The 15,105-nt window shown below is 40.7% G+C and overlaps 3 protein-coding genes across 3 annotated transcripts; 2 read left to right on the top strand and 1 right to left on the bottom strand.

The window, feature by feature from the left end:
• The first annotated feature begins 72 nt into the window (after positions 1-72).
• On the top strand, positions 73-6,248 carry slc5a8 (solute carrier family 5 member 8). The gene is given in 18 exon segments (XM_086059986.1): positions 73-379; positions 551-670; positions 1,054-1,119; positions 1,194-1,245; positions 1,319-1,386; positions 1,451-1,489; positions 1,569-1,684; positions 2,706-2,846; positions 2,916-3,045; positions 3,993-4,081; positions 4,159-4,268; positions 4,333-4,400; positions 4,469-4,555; positions 4,951-5,168; positions 5,233-5,336; positions 5,424-5,512; positions 5,596-5,679; positions 5,682-6,248. Coding segments are annotated over 18 exon segments (1,854 nt in total). The 5' UTR covers positions 73-145; the 3' UTR covers positions 5,721-6,248.
• On the bottom strand, positions 6,081-7,660 carry lyrm5a (LYR motif containing 5a). Its single transcript, XM_086059987.1, has 3 exons — positions 7,542-7,660; positions 7,284-7,349; positions 6,081-6,727 (listed from the first exon to the last, which is right to left on the bottom strand). The coding sequence occupies exons 2-3, from the start codon at positions 7,326-7,328 to the stop codon at positions 6,515-6,517; spliced, it is 258 nt and encodes an 85-aa protein (XP_085916113.1). The 5' UTR covers positions 7,329-7,349; positions 7,542-7,660; the 3' UTR covers positions 6,081-6,514.
• A 339-nt stretch (positions 7,661-7,999) lies between these two features.
• Positions 8,000-15,105, top strand: dnai7 (dynein axonemal intermediate chain 7). Its single transcript, XM_086058788.1, has 18 exons — positions 8,000-8,033; positions 8,148-8,209; positions 8,352-8,366; positions 8,492-8,573; positions 8,639-8,727; positions 8,794-8,898; positions 9,093-9,230; positions 9,299-9,433; positions 10,144-10,247; positions 10,319-10,477; positions 10,548-10,743; positions 10,990-11,074; positions 11,574-11,737; positions 11,811-11,970; positions 12,476-12,777; positions 12,849-13,007; positions 14,595-14,708; positions 14,798-15,105. Exons 2-18 carry the CDS (start codon positions 8,207-8,209, stop codon positions 15,071-15,073), a joined length of 2,286 nt encoding a protein of 761 aa, XP_085914914.1. The 5' UTR covers positions 8,000-8,033; positions 8,148-8,206; the 3' UTR covers positions 15,074-15,105.

The following is a 15,105-nucleotide window of genomic DNA, read 5'->3' as shown; positions in this document are numbered from 1 at the left end:
CTCCTTGCCTTCATGTACCTGCCTGGAATGTTCACCACCCCCTTCCTCCTTCACAAAACATAAAAGGGCTCAAGTCCTGCTTTTTGCCCAGTCTAGCATTTCACGAAACACATGACCGAATATCATAAGTTTTATTTCCATTAGAATGTCAGTGGCCCCGTTTGTTGGGGCCTCTTTTGCGGCTGCCGACTATGTGGTGTTCGCTTTCATGTTGGCTGTGTCCGCCGCCATCGGAGTTTACTATGCCTGGACAGACCGGGCCCTAAAGAGCTCGGACGACTTCCTGACGGGCGGACGCCGGCTCACAGCTCTGCCCGTCTCCTTGTCCCTCACGGCCAGCTTCATGTCAGCCATCACGGTGCTCTCCAACCCGGCCGAGGTAAGATCTGAATGAATTATGTCTTTTTCAGATAGTCGAGTAACAGGGTTGCATTAGTTTGAATGACACACAAACATGAAAAACAGATATAATAAGACAGAAAAAGTCCTCCAATACAGGAATGGCCCAAATATTGTGTGTGAATCTCTAACAAGAAATGTCTTTCTATAGGTGTACCGTTATGGAGCCAGCATTGTATTTTATGGTCTGTCCTATTTCATGAGCATGGTGGTGACTTCTGAGGTGTTCCTCCCAGTATTCTACAGGCTGTCCATCACCAGCACTTATGAGGTACGGATGTAAACTATGAACTGAAATAAAGGCAAATAAACCATAAGCTAATATGAAAAACAGTTACTTCAATTAGTTTCTAACTTACTAAATACTTTGATTTGCAGGCATTTATGTTTTCACCATGACAATAGCAGCACATAAGAATCATCGATCTAAATATTATATACCTGTATACATTTACACTATACTATGTATACTAACTGTAATTATACATGAATAATGAATATTGTATAACATTGAGGGTGAATGGCAAATTGAACATAGAAAAAAAACCTACATGAACGGCATTTGAGATCATTGTTAATGGCCTACAAGGAATGTTTATTTTTGGGGGATAACCTACATACTTTGCAAATTATTTGTTTTTGTCTTCTGTCAAGTATCTGGAACTCCGTTTTAGCAGAGCAACCCGCCTATTGGGAACACTTCTCTTCATTGTGCAGACAGTAAGAAGCCATTAAAAAAAAGACAGACAGTTGTCACTCTTGCTGTGCTTTTAACATTTGGCATTTTTGTCTAGATCCTCTACACGGGCATCGTCATTTACACCCCGGCCCTGGCTTTGAACCAAGGTATTGTGCCCCGCACTCTACTCAAAGGTGCTACAAAGTGCAGTCACGCTCACACTTTTGCCTTGCACTTCAGTCACTGGGATGGAGCTTTGGAGCGCGGTGATTTCCACAGGTGTGGTGTGCACCTTTTACTGCACCATGGTAAGTATGAGATCGGAATATGCGGCTTGAAAATCACCACACTCTGAGCACATTTGTTGTACAGGGTGGGCTGAAGGCAGTGGTGTGGACAGATGTTTTCCAGGTAGGATTTTGACTAGAGGATTAACTGGGGGGGGTCAGGCAACCTGATTAATTCAGTGCTGACTGCCCTTCCCCCCCAGGTTGGTGTCATGCTTGCGGGCTTCCTGTCAGTTATCATCCGCTGCGTGGTTCTCAAAGGCGGAGTCGGACTCATTATTTCGGATTCCCGTCAAGGAGGGAGGCTCGACTTTTGGGAGTGAGTGTGATGAAATATCAGGAAAAATACAGTGCATGCAACAGAGGTATATCAAAGGAGGATTCAAGTCAAAAATGTTCTTTACAACAATATGTTCGATGTGTATGTACCCACACGTGTTTAAACACTGCATTCTGATTAATATTGCATTTGTGGAATAGGAATTCAGCGAAAAAAACAACAGTTTATGTGAATTTCAGGGGGCGGGCATTTTGTCATTTAACTTTTTTTTGCACTCACTCACACAAACACATACAATCATGGTCTCCCAGGCAGGGAAGCGAACCCACACCAACCTGCATCGTAGGCAAGTGACAGTACCACTCCACCACCTGGAGCCCCAGCCATTTTGTCATTTAACGCCACTTGATGTCAACTGAAAATGACATCACGGTGTCTAATGCTGCATTCGAGGACGGTGGGAAGTTGGACACATGACACTTGGATTCTCCCAGTTCCGACCTCAAAACGTTCTGAGCGAATGTAAATAACAAAAATGGCTGATTCCAATAAATTGTTTGCAGTTCTGGTTAACGCAGTCAGTCCAACTCATGTTTGGTTACGTGAAGTAACTTATTTCTAATAAGTTACTTATTTCCAATAACTATTTCTTTTAACTTAATTGTTATATTTTAAATATTTCTTATGTTGCATAAATTATATTTTGCCATTCACGGATTTTGTCTTTATGGGGATTGCCATTGTCGCGTGACGTCAGATTGAAACCAGAGTCGATGATGTCGGGGGCTCCTTTTTTTTCTGACTTTGCAACAGATCTCCATGTACATTTCCTGGTATGAACTATGAAGTTGCAAAAATCCGGCTTCCCACCTTCCTCGAATGCAGCATTAGGCAAAGCTGTGATGTCATTTTCAGTTGACACCAAGTGGCAGTACAAGACAAAATGGCTGACCTTCTTTTGGCCATCTGTGTATTGTAACATTATTTGAAAATGAAAAGCCCACTGTCAGCGTCTTTCCAAATAGCACAACAATGACTGAAACGTGCTGTCATTCGCCAGCTTTGACCCCAAACCACAGAAGAGGCACACGTTCTGGACCGTCACCTTCGGAGGGACGTTTGTCTGGGTCAGCATCTACGGCATAAACCAGGCCCAGGTTCAGCGCTACATCTCCTGCAAGAGCATCACGCACGCCAAATTGTCAGTTTTTACTTGAGCTGACTGCCGAAATGTTGTTCTTCATCCGTTGTTTGCCTTCAAAATTCCCAGATCGTTGTTCATCAATCTGATTGGGCTGTGGTGCATCCTGCTGTTGTCTGTCTTCGCCGGGTTGTGCCTCTATTCGGTGTACAAGAACTGTGACCCGTGGACTGCCGGCATGGTTTCCGCTCCAGATCAGGTTCAGTAATACATGAAATGTGAAATTAGATCAGGAATGGGAAAAGTATGACCTGCTACGTTTTAAAATCCGGCCCACAGTGTTGATATAATCAAGAGTTCTGTGATATTTAGTGCATTTAATTTAACATGGTTGTGCACAGTACTTTACAATGACTTTTCATGTTAATTTTGTCATTAGGTTACTGGTTAATGTATTCATTGTAAAAAAATATCATAATAAAAAGAAGACAATATTGGTTAATGTATATGTAGATAATACAATAAAAAACAGTAACATACATATTTAACATTTCAAAATGTATCTTATGCATATTATTGTTATTATTATCAATAACTGGTTGATTATTTTTGTAAACAATAATGTAAACACATTTGTACTATAAGGAAAAAAATGCAAACATATTTTTGAATGTATAAAATAAGTGAATATTTTTTTAATGAATTAAATCACTGATAATATTTTGTAAATAATAAATAAAACTAACAAAACAGTTAACATTTCATAAAAAAATATATACATGTAATTATTGTTTATGGAAAATAAGCAATTTTACTTAAAAATTTTTTGGATTATTTATTTTAGATCATAAAATAGAAATGTGTACAATAAATATACTGTAAGCAATAATACAAAAAAATTCAATACCATAAAATAGGAACATAACTTTCCATAAACATTAAAGATTTTTGATGAGTAGATTTACCATAAAAATAAAAATGGCACACTATACTTAACATGTTTGTAGTTACTTTATTAAATAATTGGTTAATTTATAAATGAATTATTATTAATGTTAAAATGAACTACTTTGTAGACAAATATATTTATTTTCTTTCTTTTTTAACCTGATTTACAAATGACCGACCGGGCCTGCTACAAAAAAAAATGTTTGGCCATCCCTGAATGAGAGCAACCTAAAGCAGCTACATTTTGTCCATTTCTAGTTGATGCCGTATTTGGTGATGGACATCCTGGGAGACTACCCTGGCCTGCCTGGACTATTTGTGGCAGCGGCATACAGCGGCTCACTAAGGTCCTTCTCACTCCACTTTAAAAATCGAAGGTTTCATAATTTCAGCGTGATTGACTGTGTTGTCCTATCACAAGCAGCACAGTGTCTTCCAGCATCAACGCATTAGCTGCAGTGACTGTGGAAGACCTGATCAAGCCACACATGCCAGTGTCCGACAAGAAGCTGTTCTTCATCTCCAAAGTCCTGAGTAAGCATTCATGTCCACCGTATGTTAAATGACTTTGTTGTACACGTAATGTGAATGTTTGCAGGCTTTTTATATGGCGTGTTATGCATCGGGATGGCAGGACTGGCCTCACTCATGGGTGGAATATTGCAGGTTGTGCCTCATATCAGTGAAATAAATGTTATCTGTTCTTCTATGAATGTTGCTCTTCTTCCATATAGGCCACCATCAGCATCTTTGGCATCATTGGAGGTCCTTTACTGGGGCTGTTCTCACTAGGTATCATCTGTCCTTTTGCCAATTCCAAAGTGAGTCGCAATCTATTGTGTATAATAATCAGGTCTGCATGCTTTTGAAAAATGATGCCATTGCAATTACTACATTGCAATGCTGATATGAATTGGTTATTTGTTCAGCCCTAATTATAACTACTGCAACACTGATGCTAGTTTCATTAGCCTGTCTATATCGTTTTGCATCGTGTGTTACCATTAACTAGCGTCCGTCTGTCCGATAGGCAAAACTGAACACAAAACATATTTTTCTTGTTCACTATCTTCTAAACTATTTGTTGTGATGTTAGTTGCTGCCATCCAGCTGTCAAACTTTCACTCAGTCAAAAACAAAACAAAAAAACAGTCAGCACAATAGCTCATATGTTGAGGTATTGTACCAAAGCATCCAAGAGACTTAAATGTTTCAGGGAGCCTTGTCAGGTCTGGTGTCAGGCCTCGTCATGTCGCTCTGGGTGGGCATCGGTGCCCAAATATTCCCCCCGCCTTCCTATCTGAGTCGACCCCTGTCTTTCACCACTGAGGGCTGTAACCTGACCGCCTCGGACAACTTCAACTGGACCTCCACAGCCTTGCCCGCTCACATGAGCAACATTGCTACCTCCCCAGCGCAACCCGACCATGACAGGTATGCGACTCGAGGGCATTTTGCTTAGTATTTTGACAGATTTTAGGTTTTTTTTCTTTGCAAGGAATCTACTGGCTGATAACTGGTACTCCCTGTCCTACCTTTACTTCAGTCCCATTGGAACCATCATAACCATCTTAGTGGGCCTGTTTATCAGCCTTGTCACAGGTATGAACATTTTTGACACAGTCTGCTTTAAAAAAAATAAAAAAAAATAAAAATAAAAATAAAAAAAATCTGTTATTGTAATTTCAGGAGGATGGAAGCGCAAAGTGGATTCAAGGCTTACTTTGGTGAAAAGAGACACAACTGTCTTTTGCATATTCAAAGCACTCAAGGACAGAGTAAGTGTACAATTATCGTTTTAAATTACCTGATGGAACACTCTGTGCCATTCCTTACTTCTATATCTGTTTTTCCTCTTAAGCTAATGACTGATAAGCCTGACGTGGCACAAACCAAAGACAACCACGGCAACCAGAATCCCGCTTTCTGCAACATTGAGCTGGACTAATTGAGCTGGACTACATGAAATGCAACACACCTACATGAGATTCATATTATTTTCCTTGTAGTATTCTGTCACCAGGGTCAGTCTAGATCAGCGTTTCCCAACCATTATCAAGCTAAAAGCATATATTTTACAGTGGAAACATGTCACAAATAAAGTATATAGGCTACATTGTTCCCTGCATTTTTGCAATTCTCTAACTGCGGATTCACATGAGCTGTTTTTCTACTCAGGCCTTCTGCCATTTCCTAAACCTAAACCATCACACAAGCCAATTATATTACTCACGTCACACATTTGTCTATTTAGAAGTTGATATTTGGAACAAAGTGGCTTTTTTAAGCCAATTGTTCACTATAATACTGACTGTGAGTGCAATCCAAGTACGTGAGGCCTTCTTGTTTTGTTCACATTTATTTTGTTGGAACAGTCATGCTTTTCTTTACAGATTGGATTTACATATGTTTACATTCATTTGTCACAGATTCTCCTTGAATCCGTAGAACATCATACTCAAAGAATGTATGGCTGTATGTTTTGTTGCTAGCAATAAATTAACAGTTGCAGTTGTGTAAGTATGGCTGCTTCCACATTATTCTAACACAAAGCCTGCTTCTGTTTGTTGCTACACAACAACCACAAATCGCTTCAACAATACTTTAAAATCAAATAACATATTAAAATGTTAATTTTTGAGTGTGTGCCCAAGAGTGCTTGTGTATACAAGAAACACAAGTTAAATAGCTGACATGAATAATTATGGCAAATGGACAGAGCCATTCTTCACTAAAGTCCAGGCAAGGATTTCATAATTATACTTAAATCCTTGGTGCAATTATGTTTCCGGGTCATAGTACCGCTTCTTCATGGCTCTGTATTTCTTGAGGAAGTAGAGTGCCTCTAGTTCCTTGATGACAAACTCTCCTCGTCCCACAAGCTTTTTGATGTGCTCGGGGTCCGCCACATCTTTATTTTTCATGAAGGCTGACTTGAGGCGCTCTCGGAAAAAGGCCGATCCCTCTGGGTAGTCCCGACCAAGATACAGCAGCTTGTGGACAGTACAGAAACACAATTTGATCACCACATACAAAACATAACCTGCAAGTAAGGCAGATAACATTTTATTTATCAATTATTTTTTAGTTTTGTCTGGTTGGTTTTTGTTTTGTCTTCTTTACAGCAGAGTTATCATTGCTAACTATGAAAACTGGCTGCTATATTAAACATCATGCTCTGTATGACAAGAAAGGAGCCCAGTGCAAGGTGATTGAGCTGAACAGTGCCAAAGACATGGCTCATCATTTATATGCTCAAAAAACAGTGATGTAACGACATGTTGCATTGTTTTGATTGTAGATACTGTATGTGCGTCAAAGCTACAAATATTGTACCAATTACTCTAAATGAGAAAATAGGGTTAAGTTTTTCCAAAAGGAAAAAAATCACACATTATGCAAATTAGTGCTGGTGGGAAAACGTTGCCGGGCAAAAGATGTTTCATTTTGTTTTGTTTCATGGCAAATAGCACATTACAGAAGTGTTTGCACAGGATTTGCTACAGCAACAGTAAAACTTTGAATGCATGACACCAAAAAATCACTTACGTTTTTATAAAGCCTAATAACTTCACTTCGTAGTGGGTTGGCCATGTGAGAAGTGGGGCGACACCCCTAAATCGAAAAGGAGTCATCAGAAAATCATCTACAACTTATTGTTGTAACTTGTAAGACGAAAACAGTGCAAGGACTGACGAGCACTTTAGCTTTAACAACAACAGCACATTAGCAAACAAGCAGTTATAAATCACATTGCATCAAGTCTGGTAAAAATACGTCTTAGGATAATGTTAAGGAGATACATACACACGTCGGTGTGTTGCTTTTAGAGCCGTATATCGCCAAATTAAGTAATAATTGAGAGGAATCTTCAAGTTGTCCTTGTGGAGAGGCTAGCAGAGAAAGGCTGCCGTACGTCGTTCCTAATGTCGTAAATCACAACAAGCACTGGCGTAAACATTTGTGATCGATTCTGATCGACTGATTTGAACACAGTCTAAAAGCATAAACATTACAAGATATAATGAGCAAGAATAAAAATGGAAAATAATGGATCTTCAATAGATGTTCAACGCAGTTTACATGCTCAATTTAGTTTTATGAAAACAAAATGCAATGCTTCACGTAATGTACATTTTAAAACGACACATAAAAATTAATCATGGAATAAAAAATAAAAATAAAGAAAAAGAAAAAATCCCGTTGCACAATTTCGACATGATATCAACGCACGGTTAAAAATAGTGTTGCGTGTCTGTTGCCATGGAGATCTGACAACGCCCGGGAGTGTCGAATTCGGTAACAAACGAAACCCTGATGAAAACCTGTTTTTATTTGTATTTTTACATTTTGTGCCATAGAATTAATGGCTTAACTTCAATCTTTATTTCTATTTCGATTCTTTATTTCCAGGGCAGCTAACAGTTTACTGTCAAAACAATTTCCTTAAATACAGGACCCACTGAGTCGTCATGGTGAGATTGTTTAATACTCCTAACAATGCATCCACCTCTATATTGCAAGTTCTAATATTTCTTTTTTCATCCTGGATTTGCATGGTTTGTGATTGCCCTTCTTAAAACAATTCTTGTGCTATATCCTGTGGTTGAATGGAAGCCTCCCAAGAAAAAGGTAATCCCATCAGTGTCATTAGTTGTGCCTTTACTTTAGACTTGAATGCCTCTTCTGTCACTACACACAGTTGCAGAGCCACCTTAGCATTATGGTTGGATAATATTATGTTTGATGTATTCCAGGGTAAAAAGGGCCCCAAGCTGACCAAAGCTCAAAAGGCGAAGCTAAAGCTCGAGGAAGAGCAACGAAGATTGCGAGAAGAAGGTTGTCAAATACCTCCAAACTTATTTATAAAGGCATGAAAGTGTAAACGTTGTTTTGGTGTACAGAGGAGGCCCAGATTCGAGCGGAGAGAGAAGAACAGGAAAGGTTGGAAAGGCAAAGAAGGCAGGAAATCTTGGATATGCTTGAGGCGAAGGTACCCAACTAACATTGCTATGTATGCTTTATTAAATAACTTACTCAGTGTTGTTTTTGCTTAAAGGACAGTGAACGCAGGGAAGGTGAGCTGCGAGAACTACGTTCCCTTCTGGAAAATAATTATTTGGCTGTGATGAAGAATAAAAATGATGCTGCACAAATGTCCAAGGTACAGTGGGGGGAATACTCATTTCTGTTGAAATTTCAGGAGTTTGTGACCTAAAAACTGAGACCAAGATACATTTCAGAACACTTTCCAACATGAATGTGTTGTTTATTTTTATTTGACTAAGTCACAACTGTCTGATTCCAACATTCAAAGTTTGATACCCTCACATATTGGAGTCGTTTGTGTTCATACAGTGGAAGAAATACATGCAATGCAGTGACATTCCGGACCCGGCAGTGCAGCAGGATATCAACACATTCATCAGCTTGTGGAGAGATGACACAGAATGCAGTATAAAGGCCGTGTTCAAGCAGTGTAACGTCGCTTTACAGGTCTTTTTACTATCACTGCAACATGTCCTCTCGTTATTTCCAGCACTGATTGTGTCCCTGGCACGCAGCTGATCGAAGAGCTGGAGATGCTGCTCAGGGAGGTGAGCGACGCAAATTACATCCCCAAATACCAGGAAGCGCTCTTGCATCTTCAGGACACAGTCTACGCTAAGATTCTCAACACCAGCATGGACATCCTCAAGGTGCACGCACTGGCCACTCACATTATGCCTCATTGTCACAATTCCGGCCTATACAGAGATAATAGTCAATTTTGAAATGTATTCATTTGACAATATTATGTTTAATTTTGTGGTCAGTTTTGTAGACATGCCTGACAACATATTAAGAGGTGTGTCTGATATTGTGGTTTAGCTTCTTGGCTGTCAAAATATGAGCCACTTGGTATCACATGGACAGAAGGATGAATGGCTAAAACAATTCAGGGCAGTGAGATGAAAAAATTGCTCAGTTTTGTGAGCAAAGCCATGATTTCAGACTGTCACTGAAGGCAACAAAGGATGGATTAAAAAATGCACTTGTAAAAATCCTTTAGTTCTGTCCTCTGAGTGTCCCTGAAACATATGATATAAACAGTTCTAAATAGTGAGTGTTAGAACAAAACCTTCAAAAATGAAACCATAATATCAGGAAAGCCGGCATCTGCAAAGGGGTGTGTAGATTTTTTATATCGACTGTAGGTACTGTATTGTATGCATGGTTGTCTGTTTCTTTGGTTGGTTGGATGGATGTATGGATGGATGAATAGATCGGTACATAAATTCTAGTGTGCTGCAGTGGTACAGTGGTTTTATATTGATCCATGGGGGATCCTTGTGCTCCCAAATCGTATATTTTGATTGTGTTGTGTTGTGGAAGTGTACCTAATGAAGTGCGACGGGTGTATGCCTAGGGGGCCAGCAACAACATTGACACAGAAACAGGCAACATGCAGGCCGTGATTAAAGGTGACAACATCACGCTGTGTTTGTGGGCCAACCTCATGAGGAAGTCAAGGTACAGAGTGGAAGGTCATTGAAGACGGCCAAATACTTGGGCAGTGTTCATTTATCTGTGTGACATCTCAGGTTTAAATGTTTGACCTTCAAGGAGGTGGGCATGGGCTTTGAGCTGACCAAGCAGCTCGCGACCAGCAACATTGCCTTGCGGATCCTTCACACCAGCTACGACCACTTGTCCACACTGTCCAGGATGACCCACATGAAAATAAGCACCGCCCCTCCCAGGTCTGTCAATCCCCCACGTTACGTCACTATCCACAACTCGTAGATTGATTGGCTGCCATGTGGTTCCAAGGTTGCTCAGCGTATTCGGGGAGGTTCCGTCGGAAGTAATGGAGCAGGAGGATGAGGCGAAGGAAACTCAGGAGGAGGCGCAGGAGGAGCAGAAGCAGGAGGAAGAGCCTGCCGAGGAGCAGGAGCAGGAGCAAATCGTAGAAGAGGAAGTGCAGCCGGGCCGAGAGTCTGAAGAGATACGCACCACCACATACACTGTAAAAAAAAATCAAAAAAAAAATGCATTCATTACCAGTAAATCAGGCAAATATGACCAAGACATCAGACGGTGATCATAAAATAGCAGTTTTGAACAAATATTTACATAAGTACAAACAGCACTTGCTTGTTTTTCAAGTGCTTAATATGTAAAGCAGATTTGAGTTGAGAAAGTCCCTTCAATCCAAGCATGTTGTGTTTAAATATTGGTCAAAATCAGTTGTTGTTGTTTTTTTTTCATGGAGGCTACAGAAAGTCAACTGTCCAGAGCCAGTACCCATGCAGGTGATGGAGATAACCAGATCATAACGCAGGTGGAGGTCCTCGCAGGTAAGCCTGATTCACGTCATGACTGCCAGGAAAAGGGAATGTAGGTGTCCATTTTTGGTCTTCAAGGCCTTACTTACCTTGCAGGGTTCACAGTAAAAACCTAAGGTACAAATAAGTACTGTTTATGGTTAGAAAAGGAACATAAATGGTCCAAACTGGCAAAGGGACCATGTCTGTACCTTTTTGATGACATGTCAGGGTACAAACAACTGCTAGGCCTACTCAGTGTTGTATGGAAGAAAGAAACTGGAGCAGTAGTAATGGAGAACAGGTATGGGCAACTTCATGCATTTTAAACGAACTGTCAGCGGTTCATGTAAAGATGAAATACAACACTGTTGTGTACTTTTCGGCTGTTCTTCAGGTCCCAGGTTAAACTTTTTCCATCATAAGATTAACTATGAGCATTTAAATGTGTTTACGTTCTCTGCAGTTGGTTGCGTGTGTATCAAATGTAATGTTGAAGTCACGGCAATGCTGTATCCTTCCGCCTGCCCAGCCGAGGCGACCCCGCCGCCCCCGGAGGATGACATGACGGTTTATGGCGAAGGCGTCGAGGTGGTGGACCTGAGGAAGTACACACCTCTGGGTGGAGTCTTCTACTATCAATTGTTCCACCTTCCTCCGCAGTCTCATTACGTCAAAGGCTGGGAAATCCGAAAGGTGGACAAAAACACAAACAGCTGACATTTCAGGACGATTGTTTCCATGGATCTTTACTTGTCGTGTTTTGTAGATGTCACAGGTGGGGTTGAAAGTTTTCCAATATATTCCTGAGAAGTCAAATCAAACAGAAGATGAGGAAGCCGTCTCCCTACTTGTGGGCTTGTCTGTGAAACTCCCTGACACGGTGGTATTCTTAGAAACCCCTCGAGTGGGTCGCTGGGATGCAGAAGGTAGGAAATTTCATTCATTTCTTTTCGCACAATCCCGTGTCCTATTTCAGTGTTTTGTAAAGTTTGCGACTACTTGTGTTACGCAAAAGAAACATTGCCCAACTACAGTCCAGTTGTATTTCATTTTAACCTCCTAAGGCTTAGTGGCCACATACGTGGATAGCACTTTGCATGTAAAAAACAGCTTGGGCCTTAGGAGGTTAAGTTCCAGCAGTGGCAGTTGTTGGGAGTGGCCTGAAGGGGCAATAGCCCCCTTAACTCTGTGCCTGGCTGGCCCCCACCAAAGTCGATCCTAAACCATGCTTTACAAAAGTTTTGTGTTACATTGCAAAGTAATTACAGTGAAGCACCTCAAACAATAGTAAATCAATGGATTGTACAATGCTTGAAAGTGAAATCCAAACAAACAGTACTTATATGTACTGTAAGCGACGTTTAAGCCACTGTAACATCATGCAAAGTTGAATTTGTTTGAATAATTCTTTTGTGATCTTTCGTCACATAGGCAAGTACTGGAGAATGGACGGTATCAGCGACTTCTCTTACCGAGACCATGCGCAAGAGGAGGAGGGGGAGGGGGAGGGGGAGGGGGAGGGGGAGGGGGAGAGGGCAGTGGAGGAGGATGAGGAGGAGGCAGGTGTGGTGGCAAAGGTGTCCTTCAAGATGGATACCTTCTACCCCTTCGTGTTGATGCAGTACACCTATGCCAACTTTCCCTTCCGGAGCTGGGAGCTGCGACCTTTGGGCAAAGACTCGGCGCTCTTCAGCATCCACGGGGCGCTCATTGACCTCCGCATCACCATCCAGGTGGGCATCACAGAAAGCAGAGGGCGATATATAGGATAGTTTGGGACCAAGTTTTGGTGTCTATATTCCAGGGGAATCAGTGCATGCTGCAGACAGACCGAGAGGTGGGCCTCGCAAACCTTTTTGACAAGTGGATGAGTGCGCTCGACCTGCAGCAGGCCATGCTCAAGGCGGGGATCAACATCTTTGTCAACGAGCACACCGACAAGTTTGTCACTTCCTGCCGCAAGGTCGCCATCGCTACAAAGTCTTACACATCATTAGATTTGTCCTTTTAGAAAAGTGATGACTGTATCATGTCGTATTCATGCCAATTCAAGGATACACACACAAACGTAATATTTCTTCCATTCACTTTGTATTATTTCCTTAAATATATATATTTTTAAATAGTAAGGAAAATTTGACGTCATACATTTACCATTCTATTCAATAATTGGTCAAATAAACGAATACATTTAACATTTTTAATTGATTCAATTAAATAAAAACAGTCAATTCTTGATTTTTTTTCATTCAACGATGTAAACAATGATAAAAAAATTAATAGTAAACAATTTCACATACATTTTATTAAATTAGTTAAATTTTAATATACCGGTAATTAACATTTAAAAAGGTGAATTATTTTATTAAAATACCTTAAAAATTGATGTATTTTCAATAAAATCATTTGTCAAAAAATTATCATAAATAATTTTACATTTACATTACAAAAATTGCAATTGTAAATGACAAAATATCACAAAAATTTAATGTGCATTTACATTTTGTATTTGTAAACTATACAATATTCGTAAAATAGAAAATTTGACATGTAAATTGAAATTTTTTGATGAAATAATTGTAAATATACTCAAAAATAGCCAAGTAAACTGACTTTACAGTGTTTAAATGATTAATTATAACGAATTAAAAAACTAAGTAGAAAAATGAGAATAAATCATATTTTTATAAACTATTTGACTTATTTTACCAAACATTTAAATGTATTTATTTATTTTAAATATCATCTACGAAAGACCTGGTCTCTTTCAGTCCATTTTAAAAATTAAGTTTGCCCACCACGCGGCTAAAGCATTTTAGTTCAACTTCCCCTCACATTGGAATCTCAAAATGCAGCCGCTGCCTTAAAAGCCAAATTGTTTTTTTTAATCGGCCTGTTTTTATCCATCTTGGGGGTGGACATTTTGCCACTTGCTGTCGACTGAAAATGACATCAGTTGCTCAGGTCCAGTCAATGCTCAGCTTATGAAGTGGCGGCCGTGGCTCAGGGCGTAGAGACGGCCGCCCAGTAACCGTAAGGTTGGCTGTTTGATTCCCCGCTCTCTCCGAGTCATGTGTCGTCGTGTCCTTGGGCAAGACACTTCACACGCATTGCCTCCAGTGTCACTCACACTGGTGTCTGTAAGGTGCAAATTTTTGGTGATAGCAGCCACGCTTCCGTCAGCCTACCCCCAGGGCAGCTGTGGCTACTTAAGTAGTTTACCGCCACCAGTGTGTGAATGTGTGAAAGTGCACAAATAATGCACCCACTGTGAAGAGTCTCTGAGTGTCCAAAAAAGCGCTATATAAATCTAGTGCATTATTATTATTGTGAACATGACCATACTAAAAATTTAGGTGAGCCGTGATTGGTTGTTACCTCAGCCCTAAGGCACTGAAGTAATTTGCCGTTGACAGCAAGTGGCAAAATGGCCGCCCCCTGAGATAAGGGGGGGGGGGGGGCGGGGGGGCTTTCAAAATGACTTCTGCACAACACTATAGGATTCATATTTTATAAAATGTTCACTTTGTGTGTGTGTGTGTGTATAAAGGACCCACTTAGGGAACACGTTGCCTATGAACAGATGGCCCTTTTTGCGTCCGTCTGCACCTTCTCCTGGAGCAAATGGAATGCCCAAAGTGGTCCAGAACATATTATCATAAAGGTGGGTCCTCCTATTACCGGTACACAATTACATACATGCTTTAAAGTTGAAACAGAGAAGGAAGGAAATCCATATTTTCGCGGTGTCAGATTTGTGAACACCAGGGCCCCGATGCGGCACCCGAAGACTTGTGGAGTCTCTACCTGGTGGGGGCTAAGAGATTTCAGAAGCTGGAGATGACGGAAACGAGCGAGCTTTTCTGTGATGACCACCATCCCGACAGCGAGTTTCACTCTACCTTCATCCACATGCTGCAGGACAATATGAGCCCCGAAGGGATAAGTCGAACCCGAGAGGCCCACTTCCTCTTTGTGGACACTGTTCAGAGCCTGTTCTGTGCCACCAGGCCACTCATGTATTGCTAATCCTGCACGCAATAAAACACACGTTACATTTT

Source organism: Leptonotus elevatus, chromosome 17, assembly GCF_054856555.1.
Source record: "Leptonotus elevatus isolate MCC_2025b chromosome 17, RoL_Lele_1.0, whole genome shotgun sequence".
Taxonomy (NCBI): domain Eukaryota; kingdom Metazoa; phylum Chordata; class Actinopteri; order Syngnathiformes; family Syngnathidae; genus Leptonotus; species Leptonotus elevatus.
Note: the sequence above shows the minus strand (reverse complement) of the source record. Positions and strands in the feature narration are given on the sequence as shown.